Below are 25060 nucleotides of genomic sequence, written 5' to 3'. Positions count from 1 at the left end.
CACACACACACACACACACACACACCGTTAAGCTGGAGGTGGGTGCATGCTACTATAAGTGGGTTGAAGACATGTACAGTACCAGCACTGCTTCATGGAGCATAATAACACGCATGCAGAAAAGCATACAAATAAACACACAAATTCAGGGTCAGTCCCAGGTTGTGCATGTAAACAAGCACCACACAGGGATTCGACACATGCGCAGTTGCACACACGTGTTCGTGATTAAGCCAGACTGAGTCTCATCTTCTTCTCATTCAGATGAAAGCAGTGGGAGCATGTTTACCGTGTGACTACATCTTTTTTATGTTTGTGATCACAAATGTAATCAACAAAATCAGGCTTTATGGCAGATGTGCGCATCTGGCTGAGGAACAGAGATACTGTGGAAAAAGAACAAAAAAGAAACCATGGAAATAACCATAAAATACTACATTACACTTGACTTTGTTTGAAAGCAACACTTTTTTTTGTTTTGTTTTTAAGATATTTCTTTGGCGTTTTTTGCCTTTTTTGATAGGGTACAATAATTAGACAGGAAAGGGGGAGAGAGATGGGGAGTGACACGCTGCAAAGTCCGCCGGGCTCGGGAATCTAACCCGCGACACGCCGTCCGGCTGGCTTGGCAGCCTAGGTGCCCAGACGGTTGAGCTAACCGTCCGGGCTTGAAAACAAAACATGACTAACTAGATAAAGTACCCGGCTCGGGGCACAGGTCTCCACTAGGGCAGGTCATGTTGTGGCCTCCTGGTGGCGCTATAATAGGCCAATGTGAAAAGGGTGCCATTTCTTCTTACGCCTTGGATGGAAATTGGATGATTTGAGGCATTTTGTTCCAAAACTTTTGGTGGCGCTATAACAGGCCAATGTGAAAAGGATATATTCATCAGCCTAGTAGGAAAGTCTGTGAAAGATATCACGTCAATTGCACGCTGCGATTTGAGGCTTTTTGTTCAAAACGGGCCAATCCTGCAAACTTTTAAAGCCAATGTTAGCCAATTAGGATGGAATATGAAATATCGGACAGATCCGTCTTGAACACATGACTATAGAGAAACTGTGCAACGATTTGCGGGATTTTTGGACAGAATCTAATATAAAAAAATGTGTTTTACAAAAGTCGGCCTCCTGGTGGCAGGTGAAGACCTGTGCCCCGAGGAGCACTTTATCTAGTTATTATCTCCCGAGGGGCGTGACATTCCCCCTTTAAGCTTATAGTCCGGCAGCCGACAGGCTTCTTTTGTTTAAAGTGGGAAATTTGGTATAGTCTTTTTTATTGGCCTAAAATATTGTCTATATACTGTACATACATTCATGAATCCACTTGCTGACCGGCTGTTAGTATTGGGCAATCCTTTTTATAGGGGTTTCTTGTGACCCTACCATTAACATCCTATGGCTGGCAAAAATGTCAAATTTTCCTTTTGCTTTAAGTATAGCATGTGACATGTCAAACTAGGGGGTTTTCATTATTCTGAATCCATTCCAACTCCAAACATTAGTTTTGCACAAAATACACTCCTTGGGCTAAAAGCAGCCATAGCCACTTGCCCAAATGTGCCCAAAATGTGCTGACCTCATCACATTTATGATGATGTCTATGGCTGTTTTTAACCCAAGGAGTGTAATTTTGTGCAAAACTAATGCTTGGATTGGATTCAGAAGCATGAAACCCCTAGTTTGACATGTCACAAAGTTTGACATTTTTGCCTGCCATAGGATGTTAATGGTAGGGTCACAAGAAACCCCTTTAAAGAAATTGCCCAATACTTTCAGCCGGTCAGCAAATGGATTCATGAATGTATGTATATAGACAATATTTTAGGCCAATAAAAAAAGACTATATACCAAATGTCCCACCCGTCCACCTCGGCTGCCGGACTATTAGTATATGGGGAAAGATCAGGTCTGGCCCTGATTAGAAAAAAGGTTTAGCATGTTTTGCCTTTTGAGTCACAGGCTGTACTTTAAGTACACCATACATCGTTCATTTGTTTCACAACAACTAATGATCAACCATTGTTGTATTTGTATCCTGCCGTACTTTTGTTGCTCTGCATAAAGGTTTGGAAAATGAGACTATGAGTATGAGAGCCACTCTCACCGGTAAACGTATCAAATTACTGTGTGCCGTCAGCAGACGGTGAAATGGAGCCCTCTAGCCTGTCTGACCAGGAATAGCAACGACCATACTGGTAAAGTCATCGGATATGTATAGGCAGTGCAGGGAATTATAGCCTACACTACACAGGAAACATGTGGATATGATTATTGGACTACATGGTTACAAACTGTAAGCAGTAAACAGTAATAGCACCGAAGCCATTAAATGCATCTCTGCAGTTTGCACCGAGCAGAACTGAGGAAGTTAAATGCCACCATAAACTGTATAAAGGGTGACTGCTTTTCTACAAACTTGTAAAGAAGATGCAGGTCTAAATTAAAGCCACACACAAAATAATAGAATATTGAAAATGGCTGGCCCACTGCAGAACACTACTGAATCTTATCTGTTGACATCTAAATATGTCCCCCCTCACCGATGCTCTTAACATTACAGAAGGACAGTCCTAATAAAAGAGTAATAAAATAATAAATACTGTATGTAGAACATAGATATTAATCCCTCTCTCTCATCGGGAATCTCTCAGATGACTGTGCAGATGTGTAAGTATAAAGTCAGACCACAAAGAAGTTCACGTCAGAGTGCTGGCATGGCAGAAAGCTGTGTGATGTAATGGCTCACTAAGGATGTAGGTTGTAGGCGGGCCAGATTAATACTGTACAGGCCTACATTAACACTTACACTTCCAGTGTGCGGCTAGCTACTGTATTGTTTTGTAAACATGTGATGTGACAATAAAGTTGTGATTGTGATCTATCAATCAATGATCGGTTTACCTGGAACCAGTGCAGGGGTGGAAAAAGTACTACATGTTTTACGTAAGTAAACGTATCAATACGACAATAGAAATGACAAGTGAAAGTCCAGAATTCACCAAAAGTAGAAAGTCGCTGTCGGGTGGAAACCTCATATTATGTGCCCTCAATACCCTCATACAGTACCTGTCTCCCGTAGTGAGTGACACCCACAGCCACAACACTAGAGAGAGCACGATCTGGTACCACCCAAATGTAGAACAAACATGTGAAAATTCTCATTCCACTACTCTGCCACCAAAATGTGGAATGCCCTGACACCACCCATTAAGACGTGTAACAGTATCACTGGTTTCTTTCTATATTCGGCCTGAGGGAGAAAAAAACAACACCACAAGAGGGGAGGTAAATGTAAATTCCCATTGAAAGGAGGTGTCATTCCCTGCTGCCGTCTATCCCCTTTTTCCGCTTTGTACATGTTTTGTATTTGTTGACATGTATTATGCATGTTTATGCTATGTTTAGCCTTAATGTCTGACTGTAGCCTACCTGACGCGTTTACATTTCTGTCTAATAAAGTATTTAATCAATCAATCAAACCAGCGACCACAGTTCCAAAGTTCGACAACAGAACCGTTTCAAAATAAATGCTCACAGCATATACAGCGTATACACTAGGAGGCGTTATTCAATGTTGACTTCATGTGGAGTGAGTGAAAGTATTATTCATTCATGTGCCTGGCTAATGTAACCTTGCAGTGAAAGGTGTTATTCTGGATTGGAGGGATCACAGCCAACAGAGGATGGGAGATTAATGTTTTCCATTTCCTTGTGTTTATGATTCGCAGTCCATTATCAGGCTTGCGGTGGCACTCACACAGGATGGAGCACAGTGAGTGTCACCACGGCATTACTGGGTAAATGAGTTATCCACACTATGATCCTACTATTGTGAAATAGGCAGTTGAAGAAAATTAATGTAACATGACATACATTTTGGTTGTGATCAGGGGGGCAGTCAGACAGATATTTTGTGAAGCCACCAAGGAAATTGGGACTTCCTGAAAGTTCATATAATGGCCTGTTGTGGCGCTGTCATTGGGCCAAAAAAAACCCATATCTCCATAGAGGTCCATGTATTTGGGCCCAACTTCACCTAGACTGTATTACCTTAATAAACATGGTCAATACTTTCTGCTTCCAGTCACTAGTTTAAAGTCTATTTCTCATGTCATAATATTCTTTTTGGAAAATTATGGTCCCATTTATAAAAATAATTACCATAAAGTTGTGTATGTTCTGAGGGGCGTGGCTACTGTTACAGTCTATGATCGGGAGCCACCCCCCGTTCGAGTCAAAATTAAAAAACAACGAAGAAGAAGAGGGGAAGTCCCGCCTCGTTGTCTGGGCCAGCCAATGGCCAGCTGGGCCCAAACGGATCTAGAAAGATGGCGATTTACAATTCAAGGACTGACTGGCTTCATCTTACGTCCATATCAGACCCGGAGAACGCTTTGTCCATATTTTTTTACAGTCTATGGTTGTGATGAAGTGATGTTCTCGTTGTGTGATGTGTTTTGATTCTCTGTGAAGCACATTAACATTGGCCGCGTTTATATGAAATATGCAGATCTAGTTGATGATCCAGTCTTCTCCATATATATGTGTCTTGCGTGTACAGGGTTTGATGAGGTCAGATCAACATATTTATGGAATTAATTCTGTATTGGCCATACAGTATATCAGGGTTCCCCAATTCATTTTCCTCAAGGGCCATATTTTGACTAGGGTACCAGGCTGGGGGCCGAGTTGGAACGCGTCAGGTCGAGGTCTAATACATTTTCAGGGCAATACCCCATTTGAAAAGGACCCCCAGTTTGACATGCAGAGGCTACTGACCCCCATTTGATGCCATTTCTATCTGGGAACCCCCCGAAAAAAAGAAAAAGAATAACCTTTTTTTCTTCCAGGGGCCACAAGGGGGCGTTCCGCAGGCCGCAGTTGGCCCGCGGGCCGCTAATTGGGGAACCCTGCAGTATATGGAGTGTGTCTTGAGTGTACAGGATTCGATGAGGTCAGATCAACATATGGAATAAATTCTGTATTGGCCATATATGGAGCGTGTCACGAGGCATGATGACGGACGTGAGATGCAGGATAGTAAACTGCAAACTACGGTCGTAATAAAAAAACATAGGGATATCATTTTGTCCTTAATTGTCTTCCCGACCAACCATCAATCGTGGATATGGTTGACGTTTGTTGTCATTCCACTACTACAGCACCATATCAGCATACGAAGAAGACATCTTTTCAGACACAATGTTTTTCCTCTCAAATTTGGTCTCCCCCTGCTGTGTGGAGACAATGTGCGGTCAGCTGGTTGGTATCGCTGTCAGGCATTCAACAGAGCACACAGACACTCCTGCGGCTTGTGCCCCCCAAATATCCCCTCCAAGGACCAGGGTGTTTATGCAGCATTACCACTATTACCACTTCTAAGCACGCGTACACGCACACACGCACACGCACACACGCACACACACACACACACACAGACCTATAATGATGACTTACTTTATTTCCTCTGGTGAATCGATCAAAAAAGTATATTAATAAAGGTTTGAGGTTCGATTCGTGGTCAGCTGTTATGATTTCCTCATCAGTAATTACTAGTGTCTTAGCTGTGACTCAAATAGTCTTGTGTGGTTGGAAAACAGCCCAAGGAATGAATGACCTATTCGACAACCACAAGTTGTAATCTAATCTGGAAGTCGATCTGGTTCGTTGTCAGAGGGAACCTATAATCCCATCTGACATTCCTGAACGTGACTATAAACAAGACTGGATTTCACACACATTGTTATTCATCACAGTTGTACTAGAGGGCGCTCCTTCCACGTTGGATGGAGTGTGCACACACACGCACGCACGCACGCACACACACACACACACACACACACACACACACACACACACACACACACACACACACACACACACACACACACACACACACACACACACACACACACACACACACACACACACACACACACAACTGTTGACTGCAACCATCCATCATTGTAAACACCTGATCCATGTCCAAAAAAAACCATTTCTTTATCCATGTCCAGAACTATACGTCACTGCTGCTGAAAATTGACTTTTCAGAGTCGTTTACACTGGAGATTCAATATGCTGGATGGGGATCTGTTCTCCCAGCAGAATCTTGCCAGTTCTCCTTTGTAATTTCAACTTATAAACTCACTTACAGCTCGACAGAACTGAACCGTGTGTGTTCACCAGCTAGGCATGCACCTCTGATTGGAACCAATCAGGTTCCTAGATCAAAACCCGCATAGAGAAAGCCCTTTGACCCCGAAGCAGGGTCATATTGAACAAGCTAGGGAATAACCCATGGTTGACCCCTCCACACCCACGCAGTATTTCCTGTGTCATTGCTTTGTTGTAAAAGGGATATTACTTTTACTTGCTAACACACACACACACACACACACACACACACACACACACACACACACACCCCCCACATCGTGGTCTCTTTGGCTCCCCAGGTACTCTCTGGCGTCTGTGTCTGCTGTAGCCAGAACTCACAGACTGAAATAGCAAGTGGCTCACATGTGCACACACATACAGACACACACATACAGACACATGTGTGGATAGCATGCATGTATGAAAGCATACTGTACTCTATACAAACTTATGTTGAAAGCTTGACTGCATCCTAATTCAAAGGCTAAAACAGTAGAGTATGTATCTGTGTCTTCTCCCTGTCTGCCTGGCTTTAGCATCCCTCCCCTCCGTTTTATTTTTCCATAGCAACACATTTCCCACCAAATGTTGTGAGTTTAAGAGTTACCTTTAGGCTGTGACCATAATGGAAGGAGTGAATGAAGGACGATTAGGGAGTGTATGTCTGGGGTGGCAACGTTTAACCAATTAAAACCTGAGGCCGATTCAACAAATTCTTCTTCTAAAACAGTTTTCTGAAGAAAATGTATGTTGCTATGTCAGTGGTTCTCAAACTTTGTCATGTCAAGGACCCCCAAAGTGATATACATTTGGCCGCGGACGCTCATCTAAAAATATTTTTGTTCCACGGACCCCCAGAAGCAAAGATTTAAGTAAAAAATGTTCACTTTAAAATATATATATATATTAAAAGATTTCCAAAAATGACACAGATGCTTTCCGGATTTTAATGGGTTAAAGTGAAGGAATGTAACAGACAGTGGTTAAACACACATACGAATGCACGCACGCACACACACACACACACACACACACACACACACACACTCACCTCCGCTACACCTCCATGACAGAAGCACACGGAACAGTTTGAAAAGCATCGAGGAACCCGTTCTCTCTATATAATAGCACCAGATTAACAGGTACGTTTCCTTCATTCTCATCTCGTCACCTTCATTTAACTCCTGCATCAACACAGCTGACTCTTATGGAAAACATTACAGTGTGTGCATCTGGGCAAAATAGTAGTTAGTACTGTACCCCGTCAACATTCTGAGTGTTCATGTAACTCTGGGAGTTTTGATTGATTGCATATTGATTGCCAGAGCATCCTCTGTTGCAAGCAAAGAATGTGTGATGATGTGTTGGTGTTCCTTGATGGTCTATATAGCACTTGAAACGTCACAATGTCATTGCAAGTTTCTATTCTGAGCTATCATCATCTGGTCAGCATACAGGTCTAAGCATGAAGCACATTAATAACACAAATAGCGCATTAATTGAAATGTTTTTTATTGGCATGTTGCTGACAAAGTAAATGTTCTTGATGAAGCAGTCTTTTGTCACTGGCTTGTATACAATAACTGGATGTGTGTGTGTGTGTGTGTGTGTGTGTGTGTGTGTGTGTGTGTGTGTGTGTGTGCGTGCGTGTGTGCATGTGAAGCATGTGCACTCATGCTCACATGCCTCTCGTTGATGACATTGTAACCATCTGCAGCTGTTGCACGCAAGAAAAATGCATTCCTCTGCCTCATACCCAGATGCTTACAAAATGGAGCAGTGCACAATACTTTATATCTTTCAGTTTTTCGGTCCCATTCACCATATACCATGTAACTGACTGCATGATACACAGAACGGTTACTCTAGTTACCCGTCCACCAGTATCATCTCACACTGTTTTTGTTTGAATGGGAAATATTTGTCTGTACTAGCCAGGAACAGAACAAGAACTGTGTCTGTGATGTTCTGCGACGACTAGAGAGGGTTTTAAATCTTCTCCAACTTCTGACTTCCTGTCCACGCGTGTATACGTTGGCAACAGCTCTCTACTACATCATCCGTCTCCATGGCTGACTTGGCTGGCCGTGCTGTGCTGGCGTTGTTCCTGTGTGTGTGCGCAGCGTCGGCACCCGCCTGGGCCACCACCACCACCACCATAGAAGACCTGGACTACGGAGGAGTTCCTCTCTGGATCAACCGGATACTGGGTGAGCCCAGCGTGCTGACCCTGCAGGGCCGCGCCATCGACTCGGCCTGGTACCGAGCCAACAACCCCCTGGCCTGCCCCCTGCTGTGTGACTGTCCCATCCAGTGGCCCACGGCGGTCTACTGCGACCACAGAGCGCTGGGGGAGATACCCGACGACCTGCCTGCTAGAACGCAATACTTGTTCCTACAGGTACGAAAACTACTGGCCCCGCTAGAACTCAGTACCTGTTCGTACGAACACGACCTGCCCGCTAGAACTCAGTACCTGTTCGTACAAAAACTACCGGCCCGCTAGAACTCAGTACCTGTTCGTACGAAAACTACTGGCCCGCTAGAACTCAGTACCTGTTCGTACGGAAACTACTGGCCCGCTAGAACTCAGTACCTGTTCGTATGAAAACTACTGGCCCGCTAGAACTCAGTACCTGTTCGTACGAAAACTACTGGCCCGCTAGAACTCAGTACCTGTTCGTACGAAAACTACTGGCCCGCTAGAACTCAGTACCTGTTCGTACGAAAACTACTGGCCCGCTAGAACTCAGTACCTGTTCGTACGAAAACTACTGGCCCGCTAGAACTCAGTACCTGTTCGTACGAAAACTACTGGCCCGCTAGAACTCAGTACCTGTTCGTATGAAAACTACTGGCCCGCTAGAACTCAGTACCTGTTCGTACGAAAACTACTGGCCCACTAGAACTCAGTACCTGTTCGTACGAAAACTACTGGCCCGCTAGAACTCAGTACCTGTTCGTACGAACACTACTGGCCCGCTAGAACTCAATACTTATGGTAACGATACCTACTGTACGAAAAGTACACACTGCACTGTGGCCCCTTTTCCACCGGTTGGTTCCCAATGGGAACCGGTTCAGTTCTTTTTGGTTTTTAGTCCATGAGCCAGAGCTCCAAAATTGAAACGTTAATTATGAATTGAGTAGGCAAAACCATACCTATATTAGATTGTTATCACCATGAAACTTCCCCAATTGAGTACTTACACGAAGACAATGATTTATTGTATTACAAATTTTACATTTTTGAATATGCAAATGAGGCATTATGTAGGAAAATATGCAAAATAATCGAAAATATGAAAAAGCTACTACTGTGGAAGGGTTATCATGTATTTATTTACTTGTATTGATCCTATAAACAATTTAATATAGTGTATAGTTCGTCCACAAATGTTGGAGCTCTGGCTCATGGACTAAAAACCAAAAAGAACTGGACCGGTTCCCACTGGGAACCAACCGGTGGAAAAGGGGTCTGTCTGGGGCATGCCAATCTGCAGGGAACCCATCGGCAAAAAAAGGAAAAACAGCACAGAATCTGTTCTTGAGCGATTAGGGGCATGCTGGTACTGACCAGAGTATCAGCTATATACTCGTAACAGTCCTGGTTTTAATCCAACTTGTCTTTCTGCCATCATCATATCTAAAATCAAATAACTGACATCACTGCCTCTAGAGGGCGCTGTCCCCCGGTTATTTTTTGTATTGGAATTCCCTAAGGCACATCTTAGCTCGCGTCATATAATAACTGTTTTCGAAAAATAAACAAATCACCCCAGCGATTAGTACCCGACCGTATCTGACAAAATCGGCGGGTGATTTGTTTATTTTTTGGAACACCCATGCCCCAATTCAAAACATAACTCTGTGATCCAGGGGTAGTGGGTAGGTAGTAGGGACTTTAAGCAACGACAGCTACGGCAGTCCGCTCCGACTACCGGAAATAGATCAGTGCTAGTCGATACATTAACCTGCTTGCCGTCGCAGCCCTTTCTACTACGGCAGAACCTACACTTACACGTAGTGTCTACAACGCCATGTCATAACCATGTTTATTAAAATTATAGCTGTCATACATTTACACCGATTGCTCCATCACCTCTCTTATGCTGTGTAATGTGTTGGCATGCCCTGAATGAAGAAATAACACTGATACCATAATCATAAACGGTTTTAGAATAACACAGATTGCTCCAGCACCTTCCTCTTTCCACTGCTGATCATGTCCAGCACAAGAATTAAAGGACCACTTCACCACTTTCAACCTATCTTCATATAATAGGTCCTCACTAATAATCATGAAAAAAATGGCATGATTTTTTTCTACTCAGTCTGTGTCTCATAGGAGGGCTGTGGGCAGTTTAGAAACCGTCTTCCAGTGACATCATCATTAGGCAGATTTGTTTTTAAACAATATTTTTTTACAAAAATATTTAGATTTTCATTATCGTGAGAACGATGGCTTCCATTTTCGCAGTGCAACTTTTCAGGACTAGAAAGCCTGCAGTTTCTATTAGCTTGTATTCCCCATCGATGATGTCACTGGAAGACGGTTTCTGAACTGCCCACAGCCCTCCTATGAGACACAGACAGAGTAGAAAAAAATTGCACCATTTTACCATGATTATTAGTGAGGACCTATTATATGAAGATAGGTTGAAAAGTGGTGAAGCAAGTGGTTTAAGCAATATCGGCAAGTTAGCTGACGCGCGACGGGGTGTTTGACACATGCTGCTGCATAGACGCGTCTGCATGGGAACCAATGTCGCCGTCGCCAACGGCTGTTTGCTTAACGATTTTGTCAGCTACGGCGATTGCATCATAGCCGCCGTACTTCCGCGTAGCGGAGCCGTCCTGAAAACAGTCATTGCTTAAAGTCACTAAATGACATCATGACTTCGGTACTCTATTATGCTCATCTTGTTTTCAGGGAAACAACATCTCGTCTCTGTCCTCGTCCGTCCTGGCCAACATCACGGCTCTACGCTGGCTCATTCTGGACCACAACCAGCTGCAGAGCAACAAGCTGGACCAGACAGTCTTGCAGAACATGACGAGGCTGCGTTACCTGTTTGCCAACCACAACCGCCTGACCTCGGTGCCGAGTGGCCTGCCGGCGGGGCTCAGGCAGCTGAGACTGGCACACAACCACATCTCCACCATCGGCCCCGGAACCTTCCGGAACCTCCGCAACCTCACTCTGCTGCTGCTACAGGGCAACCGTCTGCAGACCATCACACAGGAAGACTTCACAGGTAACGTCCATCAAACGGGTGACAGCTTGGGACGGATTTGACCCTTTTACGTATTGGGTATGAGTACGGACAGCTCTTACGCATTCCTGAAGTGCGGATGTGACCGGGACATCATCAGATGATCCCGCGTGTACCCACACAGGGGCACGTTTTTGTCCCAAAAAGTCCCCACAGGCCATTTTGGGAGTGAGTGTGTGTTGGAATGTATAGTAACAGAGAGAATCACACAACCACTCAATCACAACCTTACGCCAATGCCCCACTGCTGTGAGCGTTGGTATATAACAGGAGGTAAAAAAGGCTCACGTTGGGAAAGGTCTTGCAGTAGCTTACAGTAGCTGCTTTAAACAACAGAGGCCTGAGTGTCTACTGCCGTCTGCCATCGTCTAGTGTTATTGCGGTTGTATTACTCTTACTGTGTGCTGTTGTATGTATAATGTTGTCTGACAATGCTGCGGAATGGAATTTCCTCTTGTGGGTAGTCTAAACTTCGATAGGGTCAAAATAAATAGACTCTTTCTATGCAGGAATAAGATTCACATCTTGTATTCAACATCATTCTGTTTTGACCTCTTCTGTCCTCTCAACATCTCTCAGGTCTGATCAGCCTGAACCTGTTGGACCTCAGCGGGAACCGGTTCTCCTCTGTACCTCGGCACTTATCCCCCTCTGTCCAGCAGCTCTATCTGTCCAACAACTCCCTGACCGAGCTGAGGGAGGACAGCTTCGCCGGGTTACCGGGCCTCAAGTACCTGCGCCTGAGTCGCTGTGGCCTGTGGAGCCCCAGCGTCCAGCCACAGGTCTTCTTCAACCTCACCAGCCTGGTGGAGCTAGACCTCTCCTATAACAAGCTCTCCACGGTCCCTGTGGTGCCCACCACGCTGCAGTATCTCTACCTGGAGGCCAATGAAATACGAGGTGAACCTCTTAAGCCCTTCATGTACTTTGTTGTATGCGTCTAATAGTGAAAATATAAAGATATAAAGTTTAAAAGCGAGTGACGTGGGCGTTTTCGCTTGGATCAACGGGGACCGCCCGACGTGGCGGTCTCATGTGCAGAAAAAAACACTGACCACAATCCTGCTCGTCGCTTGCGGGACAATTTCACCAGACCGCGCCTGCGTTCGCATCCCAGTGGTTGCACACGCTCGCGCACACACGCACACACACATGGATGCACTCAAATTGCACATACGGTACTTTACTCTAATCACGCGTCGCTGACATCATGACGACTTGTGAGTTGTGAATCCCCAAAGACAAAGCCCAGCTGAGGGTGCTGTGCATGGACGGATTGGACGCACACACACACACACACACACACACAGGCTTTACAATTAAGCAGAGCAGATGCCTTAGAGCGACAATGCACGACATCAGTCAGAGTTATGTGGCAGACACCTCCTGAAACCCTACAATGAGAGGGAGGAGGGGTTAAGGAAATGTGGAAAATGTGACTGGAGCACCAGGCAAGCAACTCAACCAGCTGCCTCCTGGACAAGTGGACATTACAAGCCTGGGACCCTGAGAGGAGGAGCCCGGGGCTGGGATAGGCTGCAAGTCACGGGAGAGAGAGAGAGAGAGAGAGAGAGAGAGAGAGGGGAGGGGGGGGGGGAGGCAAGTATGCAGAGAAGAGAAGAGAAGAGAAAGAGGGAGATGTGGAAAAAAGAGAAGGGGAGAGCAGAGGAGAGGAGAGCAGAGGAAATGATGGGTGGATGCTGAGAGGGAAAGTAGGTTAGTGAAGAAGAGTGAAGTCTAAAAACATCTGCAAGGTTGCCAAAGCACACTCTGTTCCCTCTTCAGATTCTCCTCTTTCAAAGTCCAGTGTATACTTCATCTTACAGCCTTTCTCCTCCCTAAGCTACGTCATTAGCTAAAAATGATTTAAAAAAACATAAAGTCAGCTACAGTAAGAATTAGAAATCAGCTACAGACAAAACATCTGCGTTTCTTATTTCTGTACGGGAGTACGTCGAAGTATAGCGGTAAATCTGCTTTTCAACACTCTCTTTCTTTTGATTCATATCAGGCACATCAGGCACAGCAAAGATTCAGACTGCTTAAGATGAAGCTTTAGCGCCAGCCTGTGGAGCATAATCCAACCAAACACATCCAGAACTGCATTAAGCATGATTGTCTGGCTCACAGAGGGAATGTGCTCTGGACAACACAAGAGAATGTGTTTTTGCCTTTCAATTAGTCTCAGCGGTCCAGCAGAGAGGAACTGGTGCTGACCGACTGTTCTGTTTGCGGGAAACTTCCTCATAAACACACACCTCACCGTCTAGCTATCAGCCTGACACAGCTACTGTGGTTCCTGTTACTGCCAAAACCCCAAAGTGCTGGCTGAGACCATGGCGGGTGGATTGAAGTGAGGGAGCCGTTTCCTACAGTATTTATGTTCTAACCACAGCACCTGCACGCCATCTAATAGTAAATGCAGATTTTTTACAGAGAACAAGTGAGCTATTCTCTTTGTGATGTGAGACGTCAGTCGCACTAAACACAGATCCCCACGAGAACTTTCAGCTACGGCAAAGACGTGGACACAAAAACAGATCCGTTCACCGTTTCAGTATTTACAGCTTTGGCTAGGCACAAGCCGCTATAGTCTACAATAAATGCTGGAATGATGATGTAATAATTGATCATAATTTACAAAAAAACAATAATAATCTATGATATCTCGGACATTCTATTATGTTAGACGCATCACAGTTTATTATCCATTTGATCCACGTTCCATGTGGAACATGATCCCGTCTGTGTTATTCTGTCTATAAAAGAAGGAAATTCACTTTAGTAAATAATACGTTTTGTAATAATGGAAAGTTGTGTCTCTCTGTCTTCCCCACAGAGTTCCACGTGACCAGTTTTTGCAGAGAGGTGGGTCCTCTCTCCTACTCCCGGATGAGGATCCTCCGACTAGATGGAAACAAGATGTCCTACCACCAGCTGCCCCCTGAATGGGTCTTCTGCCTCCGAGTGCTGCACCATATATACATCTGAAGGGTCGTTTATAGCTTCTTAAAACAAAAACTAATCAGCCATCGTTGTCACACGGCAGTTCTTTATACGGTATTCTGAACAGTAATCCTCACAAATGGTGTTCTATATTGGTGTTTAATTTTGTTTACACTGAGTTATGGAAAGGTATGCTGTGCTTATGTGAACATCATTCTCAGGTATTGCCTTTAGTACTTTTCTTTTTGGGAACAGGCATGTTTTGACATTTTGCCTTGAGCCTTGACTATCTCCCACAGCTGTGGCAATAAGTGTGCTATGATTATGATTACTGTACACATGCCCGGCTATATCTTCACCTAATCAGCGTACTTTCTCGTTGTATTCTTTCATTCTCTCTTTTGTTACTGTTGCTCCAATGTTGAAGAACCAACACCAAATAATCTAATTCTTCTGCACTTGTATGAGATGTAAAACGAATAAAATCTCTTGAACAATTGAATCTCTAAACTGTATTGCCTGAAACTGTATAAACCCAAACAAGATTAAGCCTAATAGCTGCAGCGTGAGGCAGATTGTAGATCTGCTATTTTTGGGCTAATAGTTCCTCTCAGAATAGAGATTCTAGGGTTCATGAAGTCAATGCATGTAATCTATCACACAAAGATTTGATGGCCCTCCTGTAGTAACTCTGAGGACCCCCTAGGGGTCCCGGACCCCCTGTTGAAGACCCCTGCATAAGACTGAAGGTCCAAAAGTCCTGCATCAACAATGTGCTCATACACAGGCAGTGAATTCCTAATGGTGCTCTCTCGCAGTCACCCTTTCCATCTTAATTCTCAGTGGAGCTGTACATCTGTATTATCTCACAGAATGGGACGTGTGCCCAACTCCTCCTCCTCCTCCCCCCCCCCCCCCCCCCCCCCCTCTCATGTCTGCCTATAGAAAACGCTGCACACACGGTTTCCATCAAACGGCGTACAGCGTTTTTAGGGAAACGTTTGAATATATGATCACACATACACACGTTGTATTGCTGTGTAATAATGGTGGTTGTTGTCGCCAGGATGAAGCTTTATCAAATCACGGGTTTTCTTTATATTTTGTAGAGAATCTTAATAAAAATTATGCATTGTAATCATGCTCACCTCATACAGTATGTCCAAAAGAGTGACTTTTCAGGATTCAAAATAGCAAAGGTAGCAGATCTACAAGCTAAAAACAACCCTAGATCTGCCACTTTTGATGCTTTTGTGTGACACTGTAGTAGTGTGTGATCAAGTCCAAAATAATGGAGATAAGAGGTTTCTGCCCGACAGCAACAATATGTGTTTAATGTGAGAATTCAATTTTTGATGGAAATAGATTTAGGTTTTTGGCTAAACATAAAACAGCTATTTTGCAGATCCAATCCATTGTTTGAAAAATTGCATTAGACATGTTGGTTCTGAAACCAGCAGAAATGAAGAGTTTTATTACTTTAGACAAGAAGAGAAGAGAAAAAAAACACACACACATGTATGAATAATAGGTATGAGAACGTGAATTCAAGCTGCCCAGAGGAAACCATGTGCCTCATATACTCTAGATTTATCACACATGTACTTTCCATATTCTTCCCTTAAAGCCAAATATTCTATAGCCTAGTGGAAACTAGCCAAATTGATTTAGCAACAAATCTTCAAGATTGACGTGTTCTAAGAAAATAGTGTGTGACACAAAGAGACAGCAATGTCAATAGCAGACATTATAAATATTATTATACATACGATATAGGGCCTAACATGTGTCTGCAGCTGGCTGCAGCCAATTCGCTATGGTGCCCAGAAAAATCGCATAATGTGTATAACACATAAATTGCCTAGCACTCATAAAACTATATTGTTAGCTTATTACTTACCTAGCTATATACGATATATTATAGGACAAAACTACGGCTAAGCTAGCCAACTAATGATTTAAGAATGAAGAGAGAACCGCCAGCCCTTGAGGGCTGATTTCGTCACGTCATGGCAGGTGTTACTTTTTGGATATATTGCTTGAAATGCATAAACATGTATCTACATTGGAAAGCATTGCATAAATACACTTGAAGAAGCTACTTGAATGAAGTAGCTTAGTTAGTGTGTGTGTGTGTGTGTGTGTGTGTGTGTGTGTGAGAGAGTGTGTGTGTGTGTGTGTTGTGTGTGTGTGTGTGTGTGTGTTTGTGTGTGTGTGCACGTGCATGCATGCAAACAAGCGTGTGCGAGTCCGTGTGTATGTCTGTCAGTGTTGCCTCTACCATTAATAATAAAGCCACTGTCATATTTTCCAGGTGACACTGGAAAGGAGGTGGAAACATGCGCGTGCATGCATGCGTGCACGTGTGGTTGCCTGATGTCATGATCCGACATCTCCCATATGTGGTTCATGTACCAGTGTCGGAACTCAGTCACAGCTAGACAGGGACTCATATTAACCATAAACAGTGTGTGTGATTCAGGGGTGACTGGCCTGCAGTCTAACAGAAGGAACTCACAGCTGATGTAGGAAAAAGCTCATTGCTTTCCATGGTGTTGGTGAATGGTTGGCAACTTTATGTAAACATCTGGTACATCATATCTTAACCACTTAATGTGATGCACTGTAGAACTTGTAGATCGACTATTTTTTCAGCTTTTGGATGACAAAATAGGGACACCAATTTGTAAGTGGTGGCGATATGGAATATGGCAATTGACCAAATTCACACGGCTGCTATTTAGCTCTTATTTCATAAGAGCGAAGAGCATATTTCAAACATTACTGTTGTTCATTTGATTGTCTGTGTATTTTCTCTGTAGGAGGTGGGAGGAAGGGGTGGGAGTTATGTTTTTGTTTATTGTTTAGTGTTCTTGCGTATTAAGCTTGTCTACTTTAATTATCAAATAATAAAATAAATATTATTTGACTAACAAACATTGCTGGGTGTGCATGCATCCAGAGGGCAAAACCGCGCCCACGGTGCTTATTATTTCTAACCGCAACATTTCTTTGGACTATTGGGCTGTCGGACAAATGGGCAGGACCCAAACTTGACTCAGCTGTGTGTGATTAGTCAGCTAGAGCAGCGAGCTTCCTGATCATTTATCCTAGTACACATCCGTCTCGAACTAGAGAGATGCTTTCAAGATACTGTATACTGTAAAAAGTGCTACATTCTGCCCCAAGTTGTTCAAAATCTACAACACACTTCAGGCCAAAGTACTGAAATGTACCATTGACGGTTTGTGGCAGGCAGGCAAGGACTGACAAAACATAAACAAGAACTCAAACTGGTAATACAGCCTACCTACACAGAAGTAGTACAGACTTGAAGCTGTTTATAAACCAGCCAGTCAGTGACATCACTGACGAATCCTTGGTGTCTTCACGCGACCTTCATTTTCACCGTCGCCTTGGCTTTATTTTTGAGTGGTGCAACCACTCCAAGGAACAGCAATGTCCGTGTTCATCTATGTGTTGGTTCATCAATGTGACTATAATGAGCACCAGTATGACTATGAGTACCAGTAGGGGCGCTGTTGTGCCAGAAACAGAGAGAGAGAGACAGTGCTGCACTGTTGCCTGCTAATAATCAGGTTGGAGAGACAAGACAGGAAATACCAAACAAGGGTACACAGGAAGCACAATAACACTACTACAAAATAAGATACACAAGCGGAACCTGGGGAATTAACATAATACTAACAGATCGCAGACCTAGACACAGAACACAGATAACTAAATAATGACCATGTAACTCAGGCAAACAAAACTAAAGACCTAATAAATGTCTAAGTTGTTAAAGTCCAAAGGTTGAGAGCAGGCCTTGACACAATCATTCAGATCATCATTCAGACATTCAGGACTATGTGGCTAAATTATATTTTTTTACCTGAACATCTTCAGATGTTTTAAACACAAAAAAGCTGATATTTCGAATGACTCCATGTGTTAGGCAGCATAATGCTCAGAACATCCAATTTCCCTTGGAAAATAAGGTTCCGTCTGTCTCAGCAGCACTTGGCTGTGCGGATGAGCGTTCAAGTCCCTCAACTTAGATGAGAGCCATGCCATTTACAGAGCTACCAACCTGCACACATTTTGTGTACCAACCACGCAATTCTAGGTGTCTATACGCCTAGAATTGCGTGGTTGGTACACAAAATGTGTGCAGGTTGGCAGCTCTGCATTTATTAAGGGGTAAACAGCATGTCCTTTTTTGATGACATGGTATATTATGACTTATTTTGGGCATCAGTGGCGTGCACAGATAGACACTAGGGGGTGCTAGAGCTCTTAAAAAAAAAGAAGAAAAAAAAGTTCTCTTTTTAATTTGTAGTGTGTGGACCATGGTGACATTGATCAAATCTTGATAAAAAAACGCTTCTACTATATTATTTAGGCCCCCACAATCTAAAGCTATATGTTTCTATGTCAGTGGTTCTTCGATTAAAAAGAAAATAGCAGACCTACAAGCTCGTAGCGCGCCACTCGGTGAGCTTGTAGATCTGCTATTTTTCAATAGCTAAAGCACCAAAATGGGTTCCCGCCCCAAAATGCGCTGCACAAGGTGCCCTTTTTTTTCACTTGAGCACCTGCCCCTCTAAATGTCTGTGCACGCCACTGTTGGGCATTCAAGGATATAACATGACATATTTTTATGACATGCAGTAGTATAATATCTCATTTTATTGGCACCACAGTATTGGCAGTGTGTCCTCAACCGATCTGCGTGAGACAGCACCATATTTATGGCAGTTATCTTGTAACCCTTACCGACCACTCATATCCCTCAGTCTTATTATTATCAATATTGGACTGCACTACTAATAATATGACAATGTTCAAGAAAATATCGTAGGGCGTAGTTTGGTCATTATAGCAATAGCATATTATGACATTTTTATGGTGATATACTCTAGTACTGTATTGTATGTCATTTTTACGGCAATATGCTTTAGTACTGTCTTGTATGACAACATAACATATGACAACATAACATATTATGGCTGACGGCTTTAAAAACATTTGATATTAACAGTCAATTTTGGGAGCTTGAAATAACATTGTAAAACATTGAGCCACAATGTTGTCCTGTGGTAGTATTTCAGCCTGTCCTCTGCAAGTTGACTTGAAAGAGTAGAGCCATGTGCCAAATTCGTGATTCATATTCAGAATATTTTTGTATTGCTCACGGAGAACAGTATGAGTAATTGTATGTTCTTGTCCGAGAGGTACGGTGCATTAACACCAAAGAAACTGTAGTACTGTACAAACATTTACAAATTATGTGTAGTCTGTTGGGAGGTGCTTACTTGGTAAGTACTCATTTAAAATATTAGCTAGCTACAGTAGCGATTACCTAATGTCTCGATGTAACATTCATTTGCACACGGCTCAGAGCAAAAGAACAATGGCCTAGTGTCCATTTTGGTCAAATGTAACCACATAAACTTACGTAGTATACATATACTCATTATACTGTACCACATAAACCACTATACTTAGTTTTCCAGGTACCCCCAGAGTTCTATCCCAGGTCAGCCATTAATTCCCTTAATTCCAATCAATTCACCAAATCCATTCCCTGAAAATATCTGTTATTTTTCACTGATTGTTTGCCCCAGAATAGGAATTAGGGAATTCTGGATAATTGATGAGGCAAGAGAGTCGGAGACAATATTCTATGTGGTGATGGTTATATCATGGGGAGAAGTACAACCCATTCTGGGCGGGAACCCCTTTTGGTGTTAGCATTATGTTATGCTTTAGCTATTGAAAAATAGCAGATCTACAAGCTCATAGCGCGCCACCGAGTGGCGCGCTACGAGCTTGTAGGTCTGCTATTTCTGGAAAATCGAAGAACGACTGACATAGAAATAGCTTTTTCAGAAAACTGTAGAGTCTGACACAGACTGGTGAGGTAGGTAAGGTAGGTCTGACAACTAGAGACCAGACCATAGTTATACTAGTTCTGCTACAAGGACAAGTTGTACCATAACAAGACAGGCTGTACTAAAACAATAGCTCTCAGGCATAAATTCTTCCACAATTAACACAGAATATATTTTATTAATGCGTAGAAGAACTGGATGTCAGTCAGTACAAATAAATATCTGAAGCCTCCGTGGAATGTTCAAATGAACGAAGCAGCATATTATCGCTGAAAGAATGGAAGCCTTGGTTCTCCAATAAAGGCCAAGCACTTCTGAAAATCAGGAGCTGTTTGGCTAACATGCGAGTCCAAGGGCTCAGCCAGGTGCCACCTCATCAAGTCCAGCTTAGAGGCTTGAAGGAAATGAAAGAGATGGAAAATGGAAGTGGAAAAATTGACCGGTCAGTCAGTAGTATCCTGGAGCTGATACGGAATTGCTCACTTGAAGAACGCAATGTTATTCTCTTGTAAATCCTAGATTCCCGAATGTCGAGTTTATTCGTCGAAAGAGAATGATGTCCCTTTGTCAGCCAGGACTTCAGAGTCACTCACCCTCACCCCCTAGCACTCCTTTTAATATCACATACAAAACATTAGGTACCGCAAAGTACCTATACATAGAAATGCATGTACATTGATGTCAAGTAACTACTGTAATGTAAGTACATGTACTAAAGTACTGTGCTTAAGTACATGATTGAGGAATCTTTACTTTACTGGAGTGTTTCCAATTTCTACTCCACTACATCTCAGAGGCAAATATTGTACTTTTTACTCCACTACAAAAGTTTAGTTACTAGTTACGTTGTAGATTTGATTATTTTTTTACAAAACATACATCAACCACTTAAACCCTATGCATATTTAGGCTATTTAAAAATGTTTCTACATTTGGAAACTTGTGAAATGGGACATTCTGAAAATGAGTACAAATACTTTTGTATTTTAAATTTGGAATTGTACATTTGGAATTTCTACACTGTAGTATTGGTCCTTTTACTTGTACACAATATGAGTATACTTCTTCAACCACTGAGTACCTACACAAAAATATGTGTAAATACATACCGTATGTATATTCTCTCTCTCTCTCTCTCTCTCTCTCACAGTGACCAATGTATGACAAAAGTACATACTTTTTCTTGCTATATTCCTTCCCTATTCTTTAGTAATTTCTTTGTTCTTGTTTAATGCTATCGCTGCTACAAAGTTTGACAAAAAACAAATCATTGAACTTGTGTACAGTATTCCAATACTTGAATCCTTATTTATTTGTGTCTGTATGTGTTGCCGGATACCGGAAAACTCGCCAGTTTACCAACTCGCCGCAGCAAAGATTCTTCATCAATGTCTTCATCGTTATGTTAACATGCTGTGTAGTATGTCAAACCCACAGCTGTTATAAGTTCATTTCCAAAGTTATTTTGTGCAATTAAATGGTCAGCTGTATGATGATAAAAAGTTGAGCATGTGAATACCAATGATAGTTGGCCTACCAATTCAGGATATTGAATTACTATTGTTGTGAATTACTAATTAATATTGTTTACTAATTAATTACATTGTTTCGGTACTTTGGTGTTTAAACTTTAGCATTCCTACTTCATCTAGTATAAACTCTAAACAACTATCCCCTCTCTCTCAATTCAATGCAGTTTAAATGAAGGTGAAGTAAAACTAAAATTCACTAAACCGCGGTGAGTCAGAAAACTGGCGAGTTCTCCGGATACTGTGTTGCCTATTTAGATATATGGTAATTATGTTTTCCAGATATATGCCGTAGGTTACAGATGTTTTGTTCACAATCACAGATGCTATTTAGATAATCTAAATAGATGTTGTATGATATATGCTGTTTGCTTGTCCACAGATGCTAAGTATGTTTTTCAGACAGATGCTGGTCTGATGATCCTAGGTCTAGGACATAAATAATTTCTCCCTTTTTTAGTTGACCACAAGCCCAGTTACTGTTTGACTATTAGGGTGTGTGCCGTTTACTAGACCTTGCACTTTTTCACTGTGGATATTAGACCATCTGCTAAATACCACAATTGTAAATTGAGAATCATAAAAGTAGTCTATTCTTTGCATTTCCAAAGACAGAATGACTGGAGGAGCAATCATGTATATTTGGTATCATACAGACGCACGCTCAGACATTCCTCTCTCCTCAAAGAAATTCTGCCGTGGAAACAGACAGTCAAAACAAAGGGCTGTGATCTCCCTATAGTGTCATCATAACACCAACATGTACAGCCCCTATAAACACAGACATACAACATCCTGCTACACTCACTCACCAAGAGCCACCATTAGCCTGACTGGAGAACAAGTCTTCAATCCTGTGTAATAAATATTAACCTAAACAATGAGAACAATAGTTGGCACTAGGGATGTCCCGATCACGTTTTTCTTTGCACCCGATCAGATTCAGATCATTTGCTTCTGCCGATGCCGATTTTTCCTGATCCGATATTTTTATTTGTACACTTTTACACTTATGTCATATCAGTACAATATCCAAAATCACAGACCATATCCAGTCTAATATCATGATATGGATATAAGATTGGCACTAGAGATGTCCCGATCACGTTGCTCATTCTCCCGATCCGATTCAGTTCATTTGAAAATGACATGATCCACCCCAATTTCCAATCACGTGATTGGATCGGGACAACCCTAGTTGTCACTAACCAGTCCAAATAATCATGTGTGTAAGTTAAGCTAGACATAGCGTTCGTTCGTGTAGGGCTACACACACAGGCAATTTGGACATCATCCAAGAAGTGGTATCGTCGTCCAGTTCAATTAGGCCGCTGACTCCATGTGGTGAAGATTGGGCATTCATCAATTATGTGTTCAACAGTCTGTGGTTTTCCGCATTCACAGAGATCAGTGGCAGACACTCCAATCATATGCAGATAGTGTTCGGTCTTAGCTACTCCAGAGCTAGACATAGAAGACAAATAGTAGCACTGCCATGTGCCAATCTATCTACCAACCTATATTTACTGTACCTACCTACCTATCTACAGTATTCTACTGTGTCTGTCTGTCTGCCTGTCTGTCTTGCCTTCTAATTAACACACAGAAATATGCTACCAGTGTGACGTCATTGCCTCATTAGTACTTTATTGTGTCCCCGTCACTGTCAGGTGGAAAGAAGATGGTGGCTTGGCGGCCCGGGTATGGGAGGAGACCAGAGGCTTTCTTCACCCTCCCAATGACTGATTGTGGGGGTTAGCAGAGATGGAGTACTCGTAGAGAGGCTGGGGAATTGGGAATTGGCCTTACTAAATTGGGACTTGAAGGGGAGAAAATGTCTTTTGTCTTGAAGGGGCATGTTTTGCACAACAACATAGTCTTTTCATTATGTCTGCCATATGATCTCTGAGACTTATATTATTGAAATTGCAATAAAACCTTTTTGTAAAGAAAAGTACTTGATTGTGTTTTTTTTTATTAAGATTATTTTTTTTATGCCTGTGAAGTGAAGTCAGACAGGAAACAGGGAGAGAGAGGGATGGGGGGTGTGTCACACAGGAAAAGCCGTCGGGATCAGTCTGGGCCAATTGTCTCCTTTAAAGGATGACTTCACCAATTTGCAGGCTATTCTTCATATAATTGGTCCTCACCAATGCTCATTATAATGTCTGCCAAATGAAGAGTTGGCATGTCACTGGGTGGGGAAATGGAATCACTGCTTCTCAACGCTAGACCTCCACGATCCAGTGGTTTTGGCCAGATGTTCCGTGGGGGCTGAGAGCTGCTTTACAGGCCTGTTTACAAGCAAGGCTGAGACCTCCAACCCTTTAATTACTCATCCTGCGCATGACACACACACACACACACACACACACACACACACACACGCACACACACACACACAACACACACACACACACCAGTAATACTACAGCACGAGTACAGTACAGCACCACTCAGTTCAAACGGGTCTGATTGTTTTTTACTTACGAGCACCCAGCACCTTTCTTTTTCTATGAAGGACTGCATGGCTTAGTGAAAAGTAAATATTTTCAAACCCAAGTTAATTAAATAGAGTGGATGTTAAGTCGACCGCGTCAGAGATATACAGTACAAATACACTGGGGAAAGATGTGGACATTTAAATGGTTGGTGGAAATGAGCTCCTCAATCATAAACACACTGTAAGCTTCTCTCTTACAAGGAATAACATTACTCTTTTTGGTAAATAAATCTGTACTGTACTGTACATCTTTCTTTCTGTCATCTTTTGCCTGACAAATGAACAAATAACTCACAACAAACCTCAGCAACCACCACACAACTCACATAACATAAATAATACTGTTTGTCAGTCTTCAATTGAAATTTTACATTTGGAATTGATGGCTGTTATGAAGCCCAAAACATCTAGCTCGAATCAAAAGGAAATAGCAAATTCACTCATAGGATAATTGACATAAAAAACTGTATCTCACATCAGCATTCAATTCCAGAGCCACAAACGTTACTGAACATGTTTCATTGTCACTCAGTCATTGGGTCCCAAAATGACAGCAATAGCACACCAGCTTGAATCACACTACACAGCATACAATACAAGCAGCAGCAAAGAAGCAAAGAAAGAAGAAAAAAAAGTTCCTACCTTGAGCCGTCTTCTACTTCACTTATCAGTTGTTTAAGTGATGCCAGGGTCAAACTTATCTCTAGTTCACGATGAGCAATCCAGCGGTGTCTCCAGTCATCTCCA

The 25060-nt window shown here is 42.6% G+C and overlaps 1 protein-coding gene across 1 annotated transcript; it reads left to right on the top strand.

Moving 5' to 3' along the window:
* The first annotated feature begins 7151 nt into the window (after positions 1 to 7151).
* Positions 7152 to 14837, top strand: LOC310862476 (lumican). The gene is made up of 5 exons (XM_083770407.1): positions 7152 to 7304; positions 8207 to 8563; positions 11096 to 11420; positions 12018 to 12338; positions 14278 to 14837. Exons 2-5 carry the CDS (start codon positions 8231 to 8233, stop codon positions 14427 to 14429), a joined length of 1131 nt encoding a protein of 376 aa, XP_083626533.1. The 5' UTR covers positions 7152 to 7304; positions 8207 to 8230; the 3' UTR covers positions 14430 to 14837.
* The last annotated feature ends 10223 nt before the right edge of the window (positions 14838 to 25060 follow it).

This window comes from Protomyctophum parallelum (genome assembly GCF_964188405.1).
Source record: "Protomyctophum parallelum genome assembly, chromosome: 8".
Taxonomy (NCBI): domain Eukaryota; kingdom Metazoa; phylum Chordata; class Actinopteri; order Myctophiformes; family Myctophidae; genus Protomyctophum; species Protomyctophum parallelum.
Note: the sequence above shows the minus strand (reverse complement) of the source record. Positions and strands in the feature narration are given on the sequence as shown.